Consider the following 15016-nt stretch of genomic DNA (forward strand, 5'->3'; position numbering starts at 1 on the left):
GGCCTGGACTGTGGGGTCTGATTCTTCTATAGCTAATAAGAAAACCACCTCCTCCCCAACCACTCAAGTCGGGGTGGGATGTGGGCTTAGCCTAATTATGATGTATAGAGAAAAAACTTTTGCTGATTTTTTATTCTAATTCTACCCAAAGCTTTCAGATCATGTGTATGATCATGATACTAACTAAAAAATGTTTTATTAAAGGCTATTGTGATACTAAAATGTACAATTAGTATAGCAATTGGTACATATAGTCTATATGTGTTAGGGTATGGATAGGTATGTATAGACATGTGTATAAAAATACACTGCAGTTCATTTGCAGCGTTGAACTTGATGAAGTTTTTGCAACCCAACTTAACTATGTAGGTTAAATGTTCTATATCTTACCTCCTACAGATTTCAAGTCAGAATCAGCCACTTGAGTTATGGAGAAGCGGGAGAGCGAGGTCGGAGACACGCTAAATCTAGAAAACTGAACAGGCAGTGCTGGCTTCTGGATGGGAACAGGGGCAGGGAGGCTGTTGTTCTCTGACTTTACAATAGCTGGTGACAGGGAAGTTACAAACGAGGCTCTCAATTTTGTGAGATGAAAGTCGTCTTGCCACTCAAACCCAACACATTCTGGAAAAAAAGGGAGTTTCTGAGTGTCAAAAATTCTCCTTAAAGTACGTGATACATGTGATCTGAATACTGAAACCTTAAAATTAAATTCAGTTGCAAATTATTTCACAATAATCAACATAGAACTAAAAATAAAGAACAAAACGGCAAGCCAATATATTTGAATGTATTCGTATATCTTGCCCTACATTTGTCCGTGAGGTTGACAAATTCATGGCACCCAGACCAACAATAGCTTCATACTAAGTGTCCTATGTGTTGGGAGAGGAGCAGATCGACAGACCAAAGTGGTCCATGCCCAACAGGGTTTTCAAACCTGCACTATTAGAAATGAAACAGTACTCTGTACTTGATCCAAACCAAGATATGATTAATCCCTATTGGAAGCAATACCAGTTTATTGGGTTTATTTAATGTTTACATGATTTCCTAGTACGGAAAGATCCATTAACCGGAAAACCAGGTCCCAAGCATTCTGGATAATAGGTCCCATACCTGTTCTAAAATCTACAATTAGTATAGATATTGGTATGTGCAGTTTGTGTGAGTGTATGGAAGGTCAGTTTGACTGTGTGTGTGTGTGTATGTATGGAGGATGCTGGGTTTCATGTGGAGGGCTTGAACTTTGATCTTTTCTCAAAGATCTGCCCCTTAATGTGTCCTGAGAATCTCCCCACCCCAAATAAATCATTATAATTAATTTACAAAAGGGAAAAACGTAAAATCAGGGTATGTACAATAGAGGTTATATATATATATATATATATATATATATATATATATATATATATATATATATATATATATATATAGATAGATATATATAGTATACGTTCAGTGTACGCACTCTTACCGGATCAAGAATACGAAGATGGGTGCGTTGGTCAAATCATATCATACAGTTTAGCAAATGGACCCGCACTCCTTTTAACGTGAAATAGTTGTGTTTTATTTACAATGCATATCCAACGTTTTGGCCCACATTAGGGCCTTGGTAAATAAAACACAACTATTTCACATTAAAAGGAGTGCGGGTCCATTTGCTATACTATGTATAAATTATATATATATCTATATATATATATATATATAGATATATATATATATATATATATATATATATATATATATATATATATATATATATATATACAGTCATATGAAAATGTTTGTGAACCCCTCTCAGCCTGCATAATATTTTACTCTTTCAACAAAAAAGATAATGGTATAGGATCTTATATGGTCACTCTTCAGAGGAGAGTCAAACAGAAGCACAACTTGCAATTGGCCATCTTATATACATTTTCTCATGATTGGACACACCTGCCTATGAAGTTCTAGGCTTAACGAGCGAATCCAACCAATTTGGTGTTGCCAGTAATCAGTATTGAACAGTTACATGCATTCAAATTAGCAAAATTACAACGGTACCCAAATTCTTGCACAGCCAGTTTTTCACATTTGATTTAATTTCATACAACCGTATACTGCTTCGCTAAAAATCTTTGCTCAGAAAACACCCCAGTACTCAGATGGTCCTGGGAAATGACATACCACTGTTATATTTTTTGTTGAAAGTGGAGTAAATTATTATGCAGGCTGAGAGGGGTTCCCAAACTTTTTCATATGACTGTGTGTATATATATATATATATATATATATATATATATATATATATATATATATATATACTGTATATATATACTGTATATATATACTATATATGGCCCATCTGATTACTTAAGATCTGTCCTAAGCACAAATGTATTCCTTTAGACCCACTTCTAACCTGCCATGACCCACCCTTGCTTATATATATATTTAGTTTTTTTGCATTTTTTTTTCTCACTCACTTTCTTCTAGAAGGGGTCTGTCCCCAGGCTCCATACATGCTCTCTGTTCCACTTCCTGCTGCACAGTGCTTTGTCCATTACTTGGAGGCATTTCTGGGAAATCCTGGTCTGCTAGCTCACGTGTTGGGCTTTCCTGAAAAAAACATAAAATTATAACAATGTTTTGTGTTATAAAGACAACAACAATGTTCCAACTTCTAGTAGAAAGAAAGCCTTCTCAGAACAGTAGAAAAAAGAAGTGTATAAGTGAATACTGTTTTATCAGCAAAGAGAGAACCACTTTGGTTTTGTAATAAGGTGTTTTACAGGCAGCCAGCCACATACTTGTGGTCACATGGTATACTAGTTAGTTATACACAATCTTTTTTTTACACGTCATGTTACCCAAACATTTTGGGTTCAAAGCTTACATTTAGGGATTACAAATTCAGGGGGTATGGTGTAATAAGACCCCTTCTAGTAACCCATAGCAATGTATAAGAGGTATTAGCATAATGATGGCATCTAATATGTTGCCATGAGTTGCAGTGAAATGGTACATAATTATCTGCAATACTGTGTTGGTCTATTAGTAGTTGAGGGGCATCCAAATATGTGTTAAAAATTAAGTCTTTGCTTATCCCTACTTATTGTACGTTAACATACCTGATCAAACAAATAAACAGTGACATCATCATAAAAGGAAACCACTTTCTTCTTCCTGTCAAACTCAGTGAAATCTGGTTCAGGTAAGAAGCTGGGTATCTTCAGAAGACTTCTAAGTTGTCCAGAGCTGCCATTGTCTGTTATGACGATGGGAACTATACCATGTTCTTCCTCACTCTCCTCGCTGTGCTCTTGTATGTTATAGCAGCGGAGTTCTTCATCAGAGTCATCACTATCTTCACTTTCTTCATCATCCTCTTCATCCAGAGAAGCACCCCCTTTACCATCTTTACGAGGAAAGGGAGGGGAAAGGCATTTTGCAACGTGGCGAGTGCTCAGCGAGTCCTTGCTGCAAGAAATCACACTTTCGTCCATTTGAAGGCCAGTGGTGAGGGTGATACTACCCAGATTCCCTTGCTTAATAGTGCATTCTTTTGGCAGGCACAACTGAACTGGTGACAGTGTGAAGGTCCTGTGTGAAGATGACTCTACAATTGAAGGCAAAGGAGAACGTTTTTCAATAGAGTGTTCTTTCTGACATTCAAGACCTAGCCCTTCATCCACAGATTCTTGCCCCACCATGAGCTGGGGCTGAACTAACACACAATCTTGTGGCACAAGTAGAGTAGGTAGTGATGAACTGTTATCTGGGAGTTCCTGGTCCTGACATGTTACAGAACTCTTTGTATCAGTTTTTTTGTCATCAGAGTATGTATCTAAATTGGAGTTGTGAACCTCCAAAGAATCTTTTTCCTTGGTCACACCCTCCACTTCTTGATCACCATCAACTTCTTCTTCTTCCCGGGTAAAAGAGTCATAATCAGAGAAGTATGCAGAGTCTCTGTATGGATTTTTGGCATCCAAGCCTTGTAGATCACTGCTTACTGATCTAGATATTGTCATTTCTTCTGACCCAAGGTCAGTTTCGTGGGCTTGATTTATCTGGTAATAGGCATCAGTGTCTCTGCTATCTGTAGGTTCTTTCAGTACAAATTCTGGTGACTCATAGTTTTCAGTATCATAGCCACTATCCAGAGCTTTGTGCTGCCCACAGGTGTAGGCTCCAAGGTTGAAGGCCTCACAGGAACTGCCAGTCGATGGCATATCCAGAGAATCCAAAGAATCGGGAGTGCCAACCTGCTTCTGAAGAGATCTAAAGGGTTGAACAATATCACCCCTTTCACTGGAGAGATCTGTGAAGACCCCTGAGGTAATCTCCATTGTGTCTTCATCATCACTCTCATTCTGATATAAATCTGTAGGGAATGATTCCTCAGGGCTTTCCCTTTCTTTGATTGGTGAAATACCTTGACCACTGAATTCATCTGTTAACACAGGTGAACAGATCTCTTGATAGACAGAAAATGATTCCCCCTCTTTGAAAATATCAAAAGAATGCATGGCTTCAGGTTGTGCATGGGCAGTACAGTACCCTATTATACTAGCACCACGTGGATCAGTTTTATGCTCAGAGTCTCTTTCAGCATTAGTTGGACACTCCATAGGAGAAAGAAGGGGTTCTGTATAATCTGTGTGGGTTATTTTTAAATCAATCATTTTTTCTTCTGAAGGAGTTAAAGATATGTTCAGGGTTTTTTCCAACCAGTCTCTGCATTCTTCACCATCAGCCACAGTTTTATTGTGGCATTCTAACTCTGCTAAACTACCTGCAGGTTCTCCTTCTCCTGGTTCCATATTCTGCCATGATTCAGGACCATAGGGTTCTTTATCCACTTTTTGGGAATCACTAGAACGGCGATTGCACCAGGATGCAGAACTAAAGTCAAGGGGAGCAGTGGAGATATTATTGTTTGAGGAGATGTTTGAAGCCCAGTGGGGGGAAAATGCCACTAAGTTAGAGGTCACAGTAGGTAGATCTTCCTTAAATTCATTATACTGTTGGGTTTCTCCTTCATGTTCAAGTTTTAGTGTTGCAGAATCTAGCTGTGTTTTACAAACATTAGATATTTTATCTTCAGATTCTAAATTCTTAAACACTGCTGAGCCTAGACTAGCCTGACAAAGCTGCTTCAAAGTTGGAGAGGCTCCAAGGGGGTCCACAAACACAACTGAGCAAAATTCTTCTTCTTTAGAGGGTTCACACAGAATTTTCTCTTCTGCTGTATCAGCCCCTTTAGAACATTCATAGTCCTGCTCTAGAACCTGTCTGTGCAGCTCCTTGTCCTGTTTATCACTGCAGATTGTTTCAACCATCAAAGGCTCCATAGATAAAGAAATAGAAGTGCTATTGTTACTTAGATTCGCCCTCTCAGTATACTTATTTTCTTGTGTAGGGTGTTCTCCATATTGTGGGCTGCAGTTTCGGTGAATATTGCTGTTTAAAGGTTCTTCAATACAAATATAATAATCTCCTGCAACTGATGGACTGTGAGCACTAAAAACTGGCACTACTTCATGTGGATAAGGACCAGAATTACCCTCCTTATTTTCATAACACGATGGAGATACACCTTGGCTAAGTCTTTTCTCAGTGCTTGAAGTGATGTACATATCTTGATATGGTGGACAACCTGGATTTAGAGGGTACTGTTCATGTTTTCCACGCTCCCATTTATATTCAAAGTTTAGTCCCTGGCTAGTCTGAGTAACAGTGAGCACATCATCTCCATCAGTGTGAAATCCATCAGAGGAGAAGTGCTCAAGCAGTGGGTATGAAGAAAGTTCAGCCTCATGATGACTACAACTGCCTGACCCACCAGTGGGCTTCATAGAATTCCACCGTTTCTCAAACTCCTCCTCCAGCTCGCTGGCTCCCTTCACAGTCAGATAAGAAAGTAGAAGATGTACCTCTTCTGCAGTTGGTCTCTGCTCAGGCTGCAGCCAGCAAAACTGCATTACCTCAAACCTAGAATAAAACAGATTATTAGATTACTTGTATTACATTTGTCCTGTTTCATAAAGGATTGATGAGGCTATACTTAGTTATCTCAAACTTTATCAACACACAGCATAACATTCTTAGAATATATGAATAGTTTGTAATATACTGCGTACAGCAGAAGCTTCCAAATTGTAGTGATAGCCCTCAGGGGGCCCAGCCTTGAATCAAATTAAGATAAAATCTGGGATGAGTGTTTAGTCCCTTTGCATTAAGATACAAATTGTGACTGTTACAATAATGATATATACTGTATCTGCAACTTTATCAGTTACGTACAGATTACCATTACTAGCTACATCTAACTCACCCTTTGTTTTTCAAATGCTTCATCCCTAATTACACTTATTAAATGTGTTCCCTGGATCTGCTGTACATTTCTAAATAGAGTGATCAGGCACCATTCATCCTGAACCAGAAGTAAGCAACTCAACAGCTTTAGAGTGGAGAAGCTTTGTGTCATTCATGCTTGAAGGGTAAATTCATACTACTGTATATTTCCCTCTAGGTGGCAGGACTCCATTTCAGAGCACAACTCACAATATTCTGTCCTGGATACAGTGTTTTCCAGTGTCGGACTGGGCCAGCGGGACACTGGGAAAAAACCCTGGTGGGCCTCCGCCGGCCTAGACCTGTTCCCCCGCTGACCTAAAAAGAAACAATCCTGCGTGCAGTGGGATCACTTGCGTGCCGGGTCTGTGCTCTTGCGAGTAGCGCGTCGCATGCACCAGGCCAGGGAGTTGGAGATCTGGAGGGGCCCCCCAGAGACTGCCAGGAAGGCCCTTCCTTTGCAGTCCCGTTGGGCCCCCAAGGCTCCAATCAGACCCTGGTGTGTTCTAATTCAAGAGCATGGAATCACATTTTGTTCAATGTTTGTTCAGCTCATACGTAGCACTGCATAATATGTTGGCTCTCTAAAAATACATGTTAATAATTTTAAATTATCCCATAGATTTTCAATGATATTCAAGTCAGGGGACTGTGACAGCCATTCCAGAATATTGTACTTCTCCCTCTGCATAAATGCCTTTGTAGATTTCAAAGTGTGTTAAGGGTCATTGTCTTGTTGGAATAGCCAACCCCTGTGTAACTTCAACCTTGTGACTGATGTTTGAACATTATACTGATGAATTTGTTGATATTGGATTGAATTCATCCGACTCTCGACTTAAACAAAGTCCCTAGTCCCTGAACTAGCCACACAGCCCCACAGCATGATGGAACCTCCACCAAATTTGATAGTAGGTAGCAGGTGTTTTTCTTGGAATGCAGTGTTCTTCTTCCACCATGCAAAACGCTTTTTGTTTTTAACAAATAACTAAATTTTGTCTCATCAGTCTAAAGCACTTTGTTCCAAAATGACTGTGGTTTGTCTAAATGAGCTTTTGCATACAACAAGCCAGAGCCGGGCCAACCCGGCCAGGCGCCCTAGGCAACCTGGCCGGCCACGGCGCCGGCTTAGTTATTGCTCAAACGCGCATGCACGAAAGTACGCACCAGTGCGCATGCGCGAAAGTACGCACCAGCGCGCATGCACGAAACTATGCCCAGCGCGCATGCGCGGAATTACGCGCATGTGCGCAAACGCGTTTAAACGCAAATTACCAGCGGCAGTCAGGGAGACACAGGACCGGACATGGGGTAGGCGAAAGAGCAGGTACGTGCCTGGCGCCCCCTCAGCTTTGCGCCCTAGGCACGTGCCTACTCTGCCTACCCCTAGTTCCGGCCCTGCAACAAGCAACACTGTTTGTGGCCTGAGTGCAGAAAGGGCTTCTTTCTCATCACCCTGCCACACAGATGTTCTTTGTGCAAATTGCGATGAATTATAGAACGATGTTGCAGCAAGATGTTCTTGCTGGTCTTTGGAGGTGATCTTTGGGTTGTCTGTAACCATTCTCACAATCCTCCGCATATGCTGCTCCTGTATTTTTCTTGGCCTGCCAACCTGGGTTTTACAGCAACTGTGCCTGTGGCGTTCCATTTCCTGATTACATTCCTTACAGTTGAAACTGACAGTTTAAACCTCTGAGATAGCTTTTTGTAGCCTTCCCCTAAACCATGATACTAAACAATCTTTGTTTTCAGTTTTTTGAGAGTTGCTTTGAGAATCCCATGCTGTCACTCTTCAGAGGAGAGTCAAACAGAAGCACAGCTTGCAATTGGCCATACCTTTTTTCATGATTGGACATACCTGCCTATGAAGTTCAAGGCTTAACAAGCTAATCCAACCAATTTGATGTTGCCAGTAATCATTATTGAGCAGTTACATGCATGCAAAATTACAAGGGCATTGAATTTTTTGCACAGCCAGTTTTTCACACTTGATTTAATACTGTACAACCGAATACTGCCTCACTAGAAATCTTTGTTCAGAAAAGACCCCCGTACTCAGATGTTCCTGGAAAATGAAAGACATACCACTGTAATCTTTTTTGTTGAAAGTGGAGTAAATTATTATGCAGGCTGAGAGGGGTTCCCAAACTTTTTCATATGACTGTATATGGTGTAAATAAAACACAACTGAAGTTTTAACTGTAAATAAGTGTAAATTTGTGCAACTTTGAAACTAGTGGAGACTGAGCATGTGGATGCATGGATCTGACTGCTCATGAGGGCACCCTGAAATAACTTCCACTGAGTGATTTTTTGTTACGGTATGAATGCATGCACACCCATAGGCAGAACATACAAACTCCAACTCTAGTTAGAACTGAACCAAAAGTCCCAGCACTGTAAAGAAGCAGTTTTAAACATAGTGCCGATCATGTCATTAGATATAATTATGGATCCAAATAGTCCCTAAATTTAAAAAAACCAAAGGGCAATATGATGAACCTATTAATATAACACTTTTTAGCAAGTGAGGGAATACAGGGTTATGGAAGATAGCTCAAAGTGCAAGTTGATCCAGGGACTAGTCCAATTGCCATTTTGGCAAGGAAGGAATTTTTTCCCCCTCAAATTGGAGAAGCTTCAAATGGGTTTTTTTGCCTTCCTCTGGATCAACTAGCAGTTAGGCAGGTTGAAATCGAGTTCAAAGGTTGAATTTGATGGACGTGTGTCTTTTTTCAACCTAACTTACTATGTTATGTTACTAAATAGACCCCTACAGCTATATAATTTTACACCATGCCTACAGAATTTAAGCCCTTAAGTGCAGGGCACTCATAACCTCATGTATAAGTTTGATTTTAAATGATGTGCCATTATGTACAGCACTGTGGAAAATATTGGTATTTTATAAATTAATGTAATAATAATATCGAGAAGCATTTGTTCCTGCAGAAATCAAAAGTCGGTGAGAGACCTTAGGGATCATGAGAAATGTGTTCACTCAGTTATACACTGGGAAAATAGCAAACTGGTGGGGAATCCTATAGAGCTCCCCAGTTCAATGTTAGATATAATCAGCCATAGTCCATGGGAGGCAACTGCACCTAAACTGGAGGAAACCTCAGTTTCCATAAACAGTAATATCACATCGGTCCCTCAATGGCAGTGGCATTTCCCTGATGACGGCAAATGAATAATTTCATTTTCCATTATATTTTCTTTAAGACACAGTTATTGTAGTGCTTTATTCCTCTAATGATTGTGATTTACATTTGCAGTTTTATATTTATAGCATATGTTTTCCAGGTGACAAATCCACTATTTCCATGTTTCTCTGGTAATGATTCCACTGGGCCTATGCAGTACTCTGACCTGGCTCCTTAGTATTCAGGCATTTATTGAGTCATTATTCAATAATGAGCACCTTGTGTAAATCTGAAATAGACTTGTCTTTCCATAGTGATCTGCTTCTGGCAAAAATCTGTTTTTCTGATATTCAGTTTAAGGTATTTCTTTTGTGCCAGTATTTATAACAGAATATTTTTCTAGTGATAACATAACTTAGTGCATGTCCAATGGAAAATGTTAATTCATCTCATGTTTACAAGTGTATTCTATATACAGTACTCCTACAATATGTTCATGTTTCTACGGTGATACACACCAAGCATAGGGCTTTTTGATATTCGTCTATTTCTATGGACACCTTATAAGGTATGGATTTCCCCCCTGTATACTTGGTATGCCTCTAAGATGATAATATGGGGTTCCCCTGTAGGTACGTTGCCATCTGTCCAGTTTTCACAAAGTTTTTGGAAGGGGTGTCCATGTGAAAATTGCCTGTCTGGATTTTAGCCGATCTGCTTTTGCTGTGTTTGCACATCCTCGGACCGACATCCACCCCATTCCCTTATGTCATCTACCTGTCCCCAAGCCAGCCCCTGCCTAGTCTACATAGGAGCAAAAGGTGGCAACCCTACCTGTAGGACCTCTATGCATGTGAAAGTTTTTATGGAGATATCATATGGTATGGATGGCATATGTTCCTATGTTGATAATCCACATAGTATGGATTTCCTCATTAGGGCCATAATGTACATGTTTCTCAGAGATAATGTAATCTGGGAATTATTATCCTAAAATATAATTGGAGAATCAGATTAAAGGCTTAACAGAGTCTTAAAGATGTCAGAACTGACTTCATTCATTAGGTCATGTTGTATTTGTGAGCATGCACCCCACTGTGAAGACAATGGGGCTTAAGGGTAGGGACACACTGGGCGATTTGGGGAGTTTTAGTCGCCTGGCGACTAATCGCTGTGACTTTTCTCCCCGAATGCCTCCCCTCGCTCTGCGCCTGGCTAAAATTAAAAATCGCCTGCGCTAATCACACGCGGCGATTCGTTTTCCGAAGTCGCCCGAAGTTTCCTCGTGAGGCAACTTCGGGCGATTTCGGAAAACGAATCGCCGCGTGTGATTAGCGCAGGCGATTTTTCATTTTAGCCAGGCGCAGAGCGAGGGGAGGCATTCGGGGAGAAAAGTCGCGGCGATTAGTCGCCAGGCGACTAAAACTCCCCAAATCGCCCAGTGTGTCCCTACCCTAAATGGTAACAAGGGCAAAGGTCTTCCATAGTCTAGAAGCCCATATTTTAATTTTTCATTTATGTCTGATAAAAACACACATACACTAAATGATAGTTTAAAACAATATTGACAGTTTTCAACAATAAGTGTCCATATTATTATATTGGTAAGCAATTATATTTGTTAGTGTTATAAGTATTGACTGAAGCATATAACCTAACCTGGTTAGGGTGAGACAGGCTAAAAGACTCGTGTAAGGCATTCTGAAAACAGAAGGTATTTACTTGCCTTGTGCCATAAACATAGCACTGCTTTAATACCCAAAATGAGAATTGAACGCTCACATAAGGCACTATGGGCTGAGAAATGCAAATCACTACTTTATGTCCGTGTGGCTAACTATGCACCCAGATCTTGTTAGATCACAACAATCCTAGATATTGGAATGTGGCTTCTGAGTGGGTAGTACTTGTAGAGTAGCAAAGCAGAGAACCTGGTTAGGATGGGACAGGCAAAAAGGACCACACTGGGCATGGCCGCCCTATGGAGTCAGAAATAGAAATCCAGCCCTGCCAAAAAGCCCTTCACATGCAAGACATGCAGCGTAAAGACAGAGTGCTATATACATAGCACTGCCTTAATACCCAAAGCTCAGCACTATTGACTGCTGAGCTTTAGCACATTTGATCTCCACTACTAAGTAATAGCAGTCACAACACAAGGGGTCACTGTTATGTGTCTACCATTCTAAAATGGAAAGTATAGGATGTACAGTAAGATGTCCTAGCAAAAGCATCAGTGCCCCCTTTCAGCCTGTCTGACATAGAACTACTACGAGCCAGGACCAGGTGGTATGTCCTGGGTGCCCCTAGCAGTTTGCAGCCACAACTGAATTGAGCAAACAAACTGTGTCTATCTTTTTCCTCACAATCAAAGAGCCACTTGAGGAACTGAAAAAACATATGTGATTCTTCATGGTGAGGGCAATAAGGTTGTTGAATGCTCTGCTGTATGATATTATGATGGCAGACTTTATTAAAGGGGCTGTTCAGTTTTAAATTTTCGGGCAAAAATCTGCGGGCTGTTCAGGAAAAAGACAGAAAAAAAATAGAGCGATTCCGGAATAAACCCTAAAAAAATCATACGGTTTGGGTTTTCATTCGATTTTATCAACTAAATAAAGCTTTTTTAATAATAAATAAGGTAAAATTGTGGATTGTAGTTTGGTTGGACTTTTTTTATTTCAAAAATCAGAAAAATTCAGATTTTGATAATAAAGAGTGGTCTGGATTTTTTTTTGAACAAGCATAAAACCCAAGGCTATTCGGATCTTAGCACTGAGATTCAATTGAAAGGGTTGGACTTTTTTCTTTTTTTTTAACCTACATCTCAAGGAACAGTTCAGTGTAAAAATAAAAACTGGGTAAATAGATAGGCTGTGCAAAATAAAAAAAAATGTTTTGCATGACATCTATTTACCCAGTTATCATTTTTACACCAAACAATTTCTTCAACAATGAACTATATACTATAAGATAATACCATTATTGACGCTATGGAATTGACCAAACATCTGAAATCTCAAGGTGGTCATACACTGGAAGATTTAAGATGCCAATTCAGGCCCTTTAGACCAATTCTGCATCTTATCTGACCATGTATGGGGCCCTCCAACAGGCCCACCTGACCAATATCTAGCAAAAAATCTACCAGATGTCGAGCTGTCAGGTTTGATATTACCAACGATAGGGCCAGTAGGGCCAATAATTGGATTCAGACTGATTTTGACCACCTTGGCTGGGGCAAGGGAAAAATCTGTTTGTTTGGCGACCTTGCCAATCAATTGGATTTTGTGGTGTATGGCCAGGTTTACTATGAAACTTGTGGTTGAGTGGTTTAGAAAAGCATGTGCCCACAATTAAACTGTAATTTTTTGGGTGCTCAGTAGATAAAAACTGCACTTTGCACATTGGACTGAATTTGTTAAAGAGGTTGTTCACCTTCCAAAAATTTTTTCAGTTTGGTTGTTTCCAGACAGTTTGCCAGAAATAAATATTTTTTGCAATTGTTTTGCTTTTTTTAATTGTTATTGTTTTTCCAATATTGAAGTTTAAAGTTTAATGTTTGTGTCTTTAGTCTGGCAGCTCAGTAATTCAAGAGCATTCTGAACTGTTACGATTGGATACATTTAGTGGCTAAATTAGTTGATACATTTCTTAGCAGTATCTACAAAATATTAGCAATAATTTTATCAATTCTAACAGCTGCCTTTAATGAAACTTAGGGATTCTACTCAGCAAGAACAAAGATAAAAAATGTATCAACTAAATATATCAATTTAGAACAGTTAGAGAGTCAGTGACCCCCCCCTCCCAGAGCTGATTTAGAAGGTGAAAAATTTTACTTTACACTTCAGTATTAAAAAAACGATCACAAAGTTGCAAAAATTCTATTTCTGGTGAACAACTCCTTTAATTAGTCCTTGTATGTTTTATTGCTGTGATCTAATATTTTACTTATAAATCTGCAATAGGGTATACGGGTCTAACAAACAAGTCACTTTTAATTGTAAATGACTGTGAGGGCAATAGTGCATATTTATTCTCAAATGGTTGTATTACCCATGCTTTTTCCTGAACCTAAAATATTGCACTGCTATCTGAGCACATTTGGCATAAATTTTCGCAAATGGCTCGTAAATGAGAAGGGTGTTTGCGTGAGTGCGCCAACTGTTCGAGGCTGTTGTGCATGAAAAAAGTAATTAACAGTAACTTAAAATCGCTATTTGCGAAACTGTTTCACAAATGTTTTTTTTTTACCACAAAAGTTGTGACATAATTCACACAAGTGTGCGCATAAATATTTACAATTTTGCCATATTTAAAAAGCTCTTACGGATATTCGCAGTGCGAAAAAAATTCTGTATGCACGCTCTTATCCAGCTTTATAAATATAACCATGCGCAGGGCAAATATATTCACTGTGCAAACCAATCTGCACTGCGCAAAATTTATAAATGAGTCCCAGTGTGTGTATTTCAATCCCTCCACACACAAAATTTTAATTATACAATTTTGCAAGTGTTGTTTTAAGCAAGCTGGACCACGTATTACTAGATGGACCACATATTGCTAGATGGTGCATTGCTACATTACAGATTTCATGTGTGGACAACTGTATATGCAGAATAAAGCCCAATTACACAATCTCACTCATACACCTGAGGGTAAAGTGTTGCCTATATAAGAGAAACATCCATTTAGCTTCAGGAAATGCATATGATATTTTTTTAAATAAAGCTTCAGTGAATCAACAAAGGTACAGTGTGCATATTCCCTTGCAGGAAACTGGTATGGCTTTACGTTTCTGTGGTGATCAATCCTGTGCATGTGTGTGTATTTCAAGTAAAATTCTGAGCATTTTAGGAGCCTTACAATGTTGTGGGATAATATTCTACATTGCATAATAGATTGTGTTCATTCAGCTGGTTATCAGCTGTGTTTCATGTGTAAGTGGGCAAGATTCTCACCAGCGGTCCGAGTGCAGATGTTTAAGTTGAGGCCTGGGCAGCTTGAGTTGCTGTTCCTTGATGACATAGCAGAGGACCTGGCGATCAGAATACTCCGGGTATGGCTGCTTTCCAAATTCAAATAGCTCCCAAAGAGTAACGCCCAATGACCTTTGGGAAAGAGGGATACAGTCAGAGGAAATAACTAAATGCATGGGAAAACAACTGAACACTGTGAAATGAGCACTTCTAATGTGGACTTATAATGCACCAAATTTATATTAGTATGCCTGTTTAGTAAACCTTTCTAAAGCACCAGTTAGGTATGTTCAAGGTTCCATTTGTAGCTGATGGGGTAAAGGACGGGTCTTTGTTTGTATTTTTGCTGGGAAAGCTTATGTTCCTTGAGCACCAGGCCCCTAACTCACTATTACTAGTAATGTCTCCAACACTAGTGTATCTTTTCTCCATGAACACATATTCCATATCAGCACCCGGCCCCGAACTCACTATTACTAGTAATGTCTCCATCACTTGTGTATCTTCGCTCCATGAATACATATATATATG

General features: G+C 39.5%; 1 protein-coding gene across 4 annotated transcripts in view; it reads right to left on the reverse strand.

Annotated features, from left to right (window-relative positions):
* The window catches only part of aatk.S (apoptosis-associated tyrosine kinase S homeolog), a 116536-nt gene that overhangs the window by 2378 nt on the left and 99142 nt on the right, over positions 1-15016 (reverse strand). For all 4 annotated transcript variants that reach the window (XM_041579202.1, XM_041579201.1, XM_041579204.1 and 1 more), the window contains 4 exons: positions 14468-14617; positions 3123-5988; positions 2478-2610; positions 391-624 (listed from right to left, as the gene is read on the reverse strand). In XM_041579202.1, the coding sequence (XP_041435136.1) occupies positions 391-624; positions 2478-2610; positions 3123-5988; positions 14468-14617 (3383 nt within the window). The remainder of the gene's footprint in view (positions 1-390; positions 625-2477; positions 2611-3122; positions 5989-14467; positions 14618-15016) is intronic.

The sequence above is a fragment of the Xenopus laevis genome, chromosome 9_10S (assembly GCF_017654675.1).
Source record: "Xenopus laevis strain J_2021 chromosome 9_10S, Xenopus_laevis_v10.1, whole genome shotgun sequence".
Lineage (NCBI taxonomy): Eukaryota > Metazoa > Chordata > Amphibia > Anura > Pipidae > Xenopus > Xenopus laevis.